The sequence below is a fragment of the Stenella coeruleoalba genome (assembly GCF_951394435.1).
Source record: "Stenella coeruleoalba genome assembly, chromosome: 8".
Lineage (NCBI taxonomy): Eukaryota > Metazoa > Chordata > Mammalia > Artiodactyla > Delphinidae > Stenella > Stenella coeruleoalba.
Genome location: NC_137154.1, coordinates 37,735,990 through 37,746,622, shown reverse-complemented (window position 1 = coordinate 37,746,622; position 10,633 = coordinate 37,735,990). Strand labels below are relative to the sequence as shown.

The window sequence follows — 10,633 nt, the reverse complement described above, 5'->3', positions numbered from 1 at the left end:
TTAGATGATCTTATTTGATCCTCTCAGTATTACTGGTATGATAAGTATTGTTGGAATCGTTATTTTATAGATGAGAAAACTAAGGCTCAAAGAAGTTAAATGAGTTACTCCAAGGTCAGATTTCCACTTTAAATGCAGATTAGCTAGCTACAGACCAGTTCTCTCACCAAAAACAATTAGAAAAACTGGGGGGAAATATTTTTAAAATCTGTTTCCAGTCATCGGAGAGCTATCAAAGCAGCCAGAACTTGGAGGGCCAAGATCTAAAAGCTGAGAGATTATATTTGGCACTACTTTTCTGCTTGAAGCATTTGCTAATTAGCAAGCAGTGACTTGGAGGCTAAGAAACTGGGCTGAAAGCAGCAGCTGAGAAGCTGAGAAACTGAACAGTACTTTTAGCAATTTTATGGTGTCGGGAGGTGGGGTGGAATGAGAGTAAAGAAAAGTAGGAGTCCAGGGTCCCCAAGGAGAAGCCCTGGTACACACACGTAGCTTTCCTTTGAGATCCCTAAAGGGCTGCACCGTAAGAGTAGAGGTGAACTGGAAATAAACCAGCTCTCACAAAGACTGAAACGCAGCTTCAAGTTGGCTTAATCCCTGCTAGGACTAAGGTGAGCTTCCCCTGCCATTATATGCTATCTGCTCGACGCAAAAGTTAATTCCCTCTGAAGGAAGATAAAAATCATCCAGAAGCTATGGGGATCTCTGATTAGGAGATTAATGGTTCTTTACATATGGCTAATGTTTCTTTTTACAAGTCCTCTCACAACATAATTCTTACAATAACCCAGTAAAGTAGATTTAGCTCACTTTACAGATGAGGAACATGAGACTGAGACTTTATCAAGAATTCCAAAAAGTGGTTTCTAGGTTCCAGGTGTGTCTCGCTCCCCTTACATCACATATTTGTAGGCTTTTTAAAGAAGTATAAGGAACTCACAGATTTCTGAAACTAATGAAATTGCTAATATACATTTAAATCAGTTTTTAACATACATTTGACAAAAAAAATGCTTAGTGAGAACATGAATTTTGTGTCCTTTTATTATCCAGTTGAATAACAAACTTGCAAGTCATAAGTGTATATCATATAGTAAAATAAAGACGAACTGAAATAAGACCACAGTATCTTTATACATTTCCTAGAAATTAATATATGAACTCTATTATGTGTTCCTTTAGACAATTCCAGGATTTTTAATTTTTTCAGTTTGGAAGGCAATTTAATAATGAACTATAATTCTGTACACTTTGGCGTGTCATAACCACTGTATAACTCCAAATGACAGAATTGGCAGATTAAGAAATACAGGCAACTGACAACCAGATTTTGGAGCATTCTTCAAAAAGTCAGGAACATACCATCTATGTCTCTGAGTAATAACTCACTGATTAAGAATTACGAACCACACTTTTGGTTCAATTCTGTTCTCATATATTTGAAGAAATATATTTAAAATGCATGAAAACTCTAAGACTCTCAGAACTCCTCATTTACCAAATATCATAAATTCAGAGGTTAGAAGAAAGAACTGAAACCAATCATTAAATATTTCCATTATTCTGAAGATGTGAATTATAATCGTTGTGTCTTTAACATTTACTTTAGTGTGCTTTTGTCATAGAGTGATTTGAAATACCATCATTTAAAAATTCAATAACTACGATTCTTTGCAATGATCAAAGTTGTATGAAAAGAACCAAACCAGATACAGTATGCATGATTTGTTGTTATTTGCTATCTATCATAGTTTGCTTCATAGATTTCCTTGCAACCAAATACACTAACTATAAATGACCTAACCAATATTTCAAAAGGTTTTAGATTAGCTGACTTAGATCTAGTACTATCAAAGGTATACTTAACAGTTGATCAGCTATTAAAATTTATAAGTAATGTAAAAATCTGAAGTAGCATGAATTATTCTTCCTAATTCTATTTCCTTGTATAACATAAAATGAAATAAATTTTAAGAGTTTTTAAAATAATTTCCTTTGAGGCCTAAAAAGGATTAAAATATCTAGTTGTCTGTTGAAATAAAACATGTTAAATGGTATTCAATTTGACTATTAATGTGAAAAAATTAAGGACACGGTCTTTAAATAGCTGATTAAGAATGGGAAATTGGCTGAAAATATGACCCTTAATACAATCAATAGAAATGAGATCACTGGGAGAGGAAACTGATGGGGCACAAAATTCTGGTGATTCTCAGTTTCTTTTTGGACCTATAGAGTTTAAGATATTTGGCAGGGCTGCCATGTTGCACAACCCCATTTCATTCTAATGAATGGTGCCACAAGAAGTTACACAACATTGGCTTAATTCATGGGACATCTAGATGGAAACATCTGGCAGGCAGCTGGATGTAAGAGGCAAAAACTCAAGACAGATGTCAGGGTTAGAATTGCAAATATGGGAGACATATGAAATAAGAAAGTCATGGACACGGATGACATCTCCCGTGAACAGAGAGCAGAGAGAGAAGAGGGCTAAAGACAGAAACTTGAGGAAAGTCTTCCTTTAGTTGTTGGGGGAGGAAAGGAGCAAACTGAAGAGATACAAGCCTATCCTGGGGATTCCAGCTTTACTGCTTTATACCAAGCCTGCTCCCTGTACTACACCGCTGACACCACATAAAAGCCAGTGCTTGCAGCCTTCATTATTACAGTGTCAGTCCTAAAATGATCTTCTTGACTTTTCTTACACCATCTCCTCCCCACTTCCCCACACTCGACTGTCACGCCTGACCTTCCTATTTATGGTCTCACCTTATACCTTGGAAATAAAGTGCTCGGCACTGCTTTTCCAACTTAAACTTTGCACGCTTCTCATCTGTCTCAGTTTGAACTCTCCCTTGGACAACACTGTCTCCTGCTAACCTGAGGATATTCTCTGGGGCTGCATGTCGGAGTAGGGCCTTGCAAGTTCCCTTTGGCCTCTTGAGTAGGACAGATAATGTAAAACATATGCAATGCCACAGAAAGAAAAGAGTTTCAAGGAGGATGGTCACTCGGGCAGGGGCTCCCTAGTGCCTTCAAAATAAAGTCACAAATTCTTCACCTGGACTTAAGGATCATACTCTAATCAACCTTTCTAGACTTAGATACTCCTTCTTCCCTACAAGACACTACACTTGAAAATAGACTATTTGCTCTTTACCAGGTATGTTTCATATGCAAAGGCCTCTCTGCTTTTGCTCAGGCTAGCAGCAGAGACAGCTGATCCCCTATTAAATTTGGGCATGTGAATGTGACCAAGCTTGGCACAAATTCAGTTATAAGTAAGCTATTGTAGAAATAAGAGAATCTTAAGTAACAATATGGATCAGTTCCATAATAACCACCAAGGTATTGTAAGTGATCATCGAAGTCATTTTACTCAAGAACTGGGGAAAATAAAATTAGGCTATACTTCACTAAAGCTGTTACCAAAAGAAAAAAAAAGTAGTGGCTAGAGTATCCAGGTACACATTTTCAAAGACTAATGGTCCATTAAGGAATGGGAATAGAGAAGATTGTTTGGCTGCTGTTCCTCCACAACCAGGTCATCAAGCAAAGCAACAGTTGGCCCACAGGCCTCTGAATGCTCAGATGCTTTCGGGATTAGGACTGGCAACTGTCAGATGCTCAGCTGCCTGCTGACTTTAGCAAGGGCATCACTGACAACATCAAGCTCATGCTGCAGTTCATTCATGGCACTGGTTATGCTCTTGGTGTCCTTCAAGATCTGAATACTCCGTGTATACGGATTATACTTCACTCCAAATGGACGCCTGATTGTTTTGGTAAATTCTCTATTTAAGAAAAAAAATATGAGGCAATCAGTTTCTAGGGAGAAAATGATAAAAACCAAATACTGTCCGTTAGTCTAAAAATTAACATATCTAAATCTTGTGTATTCTTCAAGTCCTTTCTCAAATGCCATTAGGCTTTCCCTGTTCCTCTAGCTGGAATGAATTGCTCCTGAATAAAATGCAGAACAGTGTTTCATCTGTATCTCTTTAAGGCTTCCTAGTTGTTATATAGTAATTTGCATACAGTTTATTTTTCCTATTAGGTTATAAACTCTCTGATAGGAAGGAATAGGAAGTAACCAATTTCTCAGTGTATCTGATTTATATTTGCAACACTGAACGTCATTATAAACAACACACCCTAAATATTTACTGTGAAAGAGAGATGTGTTACAGGCAAAAGGTGCCTAGTGGGCTTCTAATTATCCAGCTGCTTGCTTCTGTGACTTGTTACCATTATTGGACCTATCTTTTACAGAGGAAAATTAAGGCATGAGGAAGATATACTTTACCTCATCTTCTCCTTTGCATCTTCAAAGCTTTCAGATACAAAGTAGACATCCTGAAAAGTTGTGATGAGACACTCCTGTTTGCAGGTAATCTTAGGATCAAAGGGCTTTACTTTGGCATGTCCAGAAAGTGCGTGCTAGAGGATGAAGAGTCAGTGAATCAAAGGATACTATCTATTTTCATGATCACATTCTACACACAACTGCCAGAGCCAGCAAAACAAATGGTTTGCTATCTCTATAAACGCCCCAAGACCACTCCATTGTTCTAACACTCTTCTCCATTTAGGAGGTACCCAAGGATCTTTATTTATTTATTCCTGCATTATGGCATCTGCTTTCTACCCTGCACTAGTTATTCCTATACATGACTTGTACCCACCAGCAGGTGGTAGGCTCCTTGAGAGAAAGACTGTACCTTGGACAATATTTCATGCACATCCACCACTCAACAAACATAAGTTCATTCCTTTATTGGATAAATAATACATCTCAAAGAATTCCCTAGAAATTACTGAAGTTGTTGCTAGCACACCAAAAATGGTGAGGCAACAGCAAGACTTTGTTTTAAAATACATTTTTATTTAAAAGATATAACTATATTCTGAATAGTTATCTATATCTATTCAGAAAACTTAGGAAATAGAGAAAAATGCCTCTTAGGTAATGTTTACTGCCACCCCAAGTATTTTCCACAGTAAGCTCTTATTGAGAGCCAAAAACTAGGGCTTCCCTGGTGGCACAGTGGTTAAGAATCCGCCTGCCAATGCAGGGGACATGGGTTCAAGCCCTGGTCTGGGAAGATCCCACATGCCGCGGAGCAACTAAGCCCGTACACCACAACTACTGAGCCTGCGCTCTAGAGCCCGCGTGTCACAACTACTAAAGCCCACGCACCTAGAGCCTGTGTTCCACAGCAAGAGAAGCCACCACAATGAGAAGCCTGCGTACCACAACAAAGAGTAGCCCCCACTCGCCACAACTAGAGAAAGCCCACGCGCAGCAACAAAGACCCAAGGCAGCCAAAAATAATAAATAAATAAATAATAAAAATAAATAAATTAAAATCCAGAAACTATTTCAGGTCATATCAATTACATTAAGTGAATATGGTTATGTGCAAAGATTTACAGCTCTTACTTTGAGTTCACTGATGGAAGAAAGTAAGCCAGCACCGAAGACTCTTAGCTGCCCCTCTTGTTTACATAGACCAAACTCCACAGTGAAGAAGTAGCACTGCAAAATGACATCAGTATTACTTTCACATCCTGAAGGACTCAATTTAAAACAAATTACAACTCTTAGTCACTGACCCAAAGTACCCTGGAATAAAATCCAAGACCCCCAGCATAGCTCACAAGTATTTCTACAATCTGACCTCATTCCAAACCAGACTTCTCAAACTTTTGTTCCCAGAACTCTTATACACTCTTAAAAGTTACTGAGGAGGGACTTCCCTGGTGGTCCAGTAGGTAAGACTCCACACTCTCAATGCAGGGGCCCGGGTTCGATCCCTGGTAGGGGAACTAGATCCTGCATGCATGCCTCAACTAAGAAGTCCGCATGCCGCAACTAAAGATCCCACATGGAGAAATGAAGAGCCCGTGTGTGGCAACTAAGACCCAACACCGCCAAAATAAATAAGTAAATAAATAAATATTTTAAATTACTGAGGACCCCAAAGACCTTTTGTTTATGTGGGATAGAGCTAGCTATATTTACCATATTAAAAATGTAAACTGAGAAAAATTTAAATGTTTACTAATTAATGTTAAAATTATAATAAACCATTTTATGGTAACACAAATAACATTTTAATCAAAAGTAACTATATTGTACAAAAAAACGGTGAGAGGGCTTCCCTGGTGGCGCAGTGGTTGGGAGTCCGCCTGCCGATGCAGGGGACGCGGGTTTGTGCCCCAGTCTGGGAGGATCCCACGTGCCGCGGAGCGGCTGGGCCCGTGGGCCGTGGTCGCTGGGCCTGCGCGTCCGGAGCCTGTGCTCCGCAACGGGAGAGGCCACAGCAGTGAGGGGCCCGCGTACCGCAAAAAAAAAAAAGAAAGAAAAAAACGGTGAGAAAAGTTGCATTGTTTTATATTGTCACAAATCTTTTTAGTGTCTGGATTGATATTATTTAATGTCTGGCTGGAAAACAGATGGATTCTCACATCTGCTTCTGCATTAAACCTGTCACAATAGGTTGTTTTGGTTCAAGCATGTGGAGAGAAGTCAGCCTCAAACAGATAAGTAGTTGGAAGACGGTTGAATATTGTAATAGCCTTCTCAGATAATTGTAGCTATTCTTCTTTGACACAACATCAAAACTCAACAATGGTAATTTCTTAAAGTACAGCTGTAATGTGGAATCTGAAACCATATCAATGAACTCTGTCCCTCACATTAAAATTCACTCTGCATTTTGAATGGATCTTTTACTCAAGGACCCTGTGGGGTCCCCAAACCACAATTTGAGAGCACTGTTCTAACCATCTAGCCTATTTCACACCACCTCCCCAAACCTCACACACTCTGCTCCAGCTTCTTGTCATTTCCTCAGATACACCAAGCACCTCCTGTCTTTCCTTGTGTGTCCTCATCCTGAGATGCTCTTCCTTCTTTTCCTGGCAGGTGAAAACATTACTCATCTTCCCAGGGCTGGTCCAGATGTTCATCTTCCATGAAACTTTCCACAGGCAGTTCTCTGCACTCCCAGAGCACCCTGCCTGAGCTTCTCGACAGACCTCCTTTCATTCTAACATAAGTGTCTGTGTATAAGTTCCTTGAAGGTGGGAACCAGGCCTTATTCATCTTTCTATTTCCATCATGTTTTGTACCTAGTGCTCAAAAATATTTTTAGCATCATTTTTAAGGAACCTATCATTTTTACTAAAAAAAAGAAGGTATACCAACTGTTAACATTATTGTATTCTAGTGTTCTCTGTCTCTCTGCCTTTTTTTTTTTTTTAAAGCTCAGGTCTTCTTTGGATAAGCCTTAAATGTTTACATCTTCCTTTAATGTTTTTTTAAATTATTTAAATTAAATTAAATATGAGAAAAGACAAATTTTCTAATGCTCATCTTGAGTAGGTACTTTTAAACTACACAAATACCCACATCCCACCCCAGTTAAAGATTACTGATTCATACAGCTATTTCCAGATTTATACCGTTGCTAGTTTTTGAACAGCCTCTTCTGAAGCTCCAAGAGAAGCCAGGCCAATTTCTTGGGAGAACTGAGCAAAACTAGGTTCAGCCAAAAGGGGGACATGACCCAAGAGTTCATGGCAGGTATCTCTGAAAAAGAGGTACAAGTTGTCACACTGTGCCATTTAACATAAATGCATAATCAACCATTCAATCAAATCAAAACCTGATCTTACTTTTATTCAAATTGATCAGGTGGTATTACTTTGGCAATGGACCACAAAGGACACTATTACAAAACCTTGGCCACTCACAAACACACATATGTAAGTTCATACAAATACGCACAGACATCCACATGTCAACCCCCCAACCCCCAAACCAGGTCTCTACTCAAATGTGACCTTCTCAGTCAGTCCTTTTCTGATCACCCTTTTCAAAGTAGAAACACCCCCACACACACAACTCTGTCCCCTTTCCCTACTTTATTTTTCTCCATGGCACTTATAACCATCTGAATTTTATATATATATATATTTACTTGTTTGTTTATTATCTGTATCTCCCATTGGAATATAAGCTCTATGAAGGCAGGAAACTTTGATTTTTTTCAGTCTTACATCCCCTATGCTTAGGACAGCACTTGGCACCTAATAGGTTGTCAATTAATAATGGTAATAATAATGGTTAACATGTATAGAGCATGGATCATGTATTACATGCCAGGCACCATTCAAAATGCTTTACATGTGCTAATTCGCTTGATCCTCACAAAAAATCATGACGTAGGTACCATATCGATGGATGGATGCTGCAGTAGAAGTACTTACGGCTCTGGGGTATAGAGGGGATCTGAACTGTGTCTCACATACTGTGTGCAGTGAAAAACTCGAAAGGCTAAACCTGATAAGAAATCTCTTGGTGATAAGTAACCAGCCACAGGACGGATGGAAAAACCTGTGCGCTCTGCAAAGCAAAGGAGAAAATCTTCACTAGAATAGACAATCTTACTTTTCTTTTTTAAAAAAACTCACTAACAAGATCTATTAATTTAGATCAGAACCATTTTTGAAACTATGTCATTTTTAGCCAGTACTACCTCTTGTAGTTTCTTTGTTATCTAAACTGGATGGTGCTCTTTCATTCCCCAATACCTGAGTCTGCATGCCCACTGTAAAAGTCACCTTCCACTAGGCTGCAGTGGCTCTGGGGACCTCTATAAGCTCTGATCTTGTCCTTCATTTCAAACTCTCACACTCTGGTAATTCCAGTTCCACCCCAATGCTTTGTACTTGGATTCTCCCACTCCGATGGGCAAAAGAATTTTTCACAAAGATGGAAATGTTCAATATCTAGCCTATTGCTAGCCACTAGCCACGTGTGGCTATTGAGCCCTTGAAATGTGGCTAATGTGGCTGGGGAACTAACATTTTGATTTACATTCATTTTATTTTTTTTAACTTTATTTTCTTTCTTTATTTATTTTTGGCCGCACCACGCAGCATGTGGGATCTCAGTTCCCCAACCAGGGATGGAACCCATGCCCCCTGCATTGGAAGGCAGAGTCTTAACCACTGGACCACCGGGAAGTCCCTACATTCATTTTAATTATTTAAACAACCACGGTTGTCTAGTGGCCACCATATTTGCCAGGGCAGGTAGCCCCTTCCAATTCATGTTTTGTTTGAACTGTCTTTTAATGTTGGTTTCTCTCTTTGACGCGTTCCCTTGAAACACCTTTAGCAACAAGCTCTGCAGCCTGCTCAAGCTCCAGACCCCAAGTGATCAGCTTTCAGTTTTGCATCTATAACAAAATATTGCCTCCAGATCTCATGCAAGTGTGATTTGATAACAACTTCTGTAGCATATGCTAGTCCATCTTTGTTAAGTCACACAAGGTCATGTGCTTTGATTCTCTGCCATTCTTAATCACTATTTTTTTTAAATCTAGTTTTTGTAGGAACCACTTATATGAGTTCTTCCCTTGTAAAAACTATATTGCCCTCTCCTGTTTAGTTCTTAGTTTTGTGTATAGTGGTTGAGGAATGAGAATTATGGGGTTGAATAAATATGTATATTTTTATAACAGTCTATATAATAAATTCAAAGATAGTAATTTCAGATCATGATGGAAATAAGATAAACTCCCTTTGGGTCAAAAACATAATGCCTATGTTTTTCCCTAAGGTTCTAATCTGCTGAGATCAAAGGGGGATATTTATTTTTCTTACATATTGTAGATCCTGGAGATCACTGATCCTTTTACTTCCTATACTAGTGAGAAAAAATAAGGAAGCCTGGACCAAGTAAGCATGATGAACTAAAAGGAGCAAAATTGTCCTTAGTCTTTGTTTATGCTTCTATTAACACATCTTCTTCTTTGAGAAAACGATAGAATCTTAGTGTGGAAAGGGGCTTCAGCGATCATTTACTCCAACCTTCCCAAAGGTGCTTGAATCTCCTCTATCACATCCCTCTAGTGGGTGTGGAACTTTTGCATGAACATCTCCATGGATGTGGAACTAACCATCTCATGAGCCTGTCCCATTTTCAAATGGCTCTTTTAACAGGATCTTGTCCGTTTCGAACTAAAAGTTTGCTCTTTCTATCCGACTGTCCTTTACTTCAGAGCCACATAGGAATCCCTCTATAACATAAGATGACCTTCAAATATTTAAATAAATCTATAAAGTCCCCTAAATTTCCAGGTTAAACACCCTGAGAATCCTTCAAATTTTATTTATATGATACATTTTCCAATCCTCTTACAATCCTGCTCACTTTCCTCTACATTTGCTCCAGGTTATGAACGTCCCTCTTCAAATGTGGTGCCTGGAGAATTGCCAGGACAGAATACAGAAAAATTCTGACCTCCCAAATAACTGGACTTTAGTCCTCTATTAAAAATTCTATTGTGATTGAAATGGAGTTCAATATTCCCCTTACAAAAAATTAATCATTTCATTACCTTTTAAAAAGTTTGAGACATCTTCCAATTGTGGGATATTATCTTCCCGGTATCCACAGTATTTAGAAAGCAAAGGTAAGTTTTTGAGATACTCTCTGCAAGCATGGGTTGGGTAAAGTTTGTTGAGCTCTCGGAACACAGTTCCCCAGGTCTTAATCTCCTCCTCAGTGAATTCAACGTTAGGAATGGGGTCTCCACTAATGAGATAAAGAGAA

General features: G+C 38.8%; 1 protein-coding gene across 1 annotated transcript in view; it reads right to left on the bottom strand.

Moving 5' to 3' along the window:
* Window positions 1-3,503: 3,503 nt before the first annotated feature.
* The window catches only part of TPH1 (tryptophan hydroxylase 1), a 41,291-nt gene continuing 34,161 nt past the window's right edge, over window positions 3,504-10,633 (bottom strand). Inside the window, exons 6-11 of the mRNA XM_079929258.1 lie at window positions 10,419-10,615; window positions 8,281-8,416; window positions 7,474-7,600; window positions 5,447-5,542; window positions 4,310-4,443; window positions 3,504-3,797 (exon numbers count right to left, since the gene is read on the bottom strand). Coding sequence (XP_079785384.1) covers window positions 3,623-3,797; window positions 4,310-4,443; window positions 5,447-5,542; window positions 7,474-7,600; window positions 8,281-8,416; window positions 10,419-10,615 — 865 coding nt within the window. The 3' untranslated portion in view covers window positions 3,504-3,622. The remainder of the gene's footprint in view (window positions 3,798-4,309; window positions 4,444-5,446; window positions 5,543-7,473; window positions 7,601-8,280; window positions 8,417-10,418; window positions 10,616-10,633) is intronic.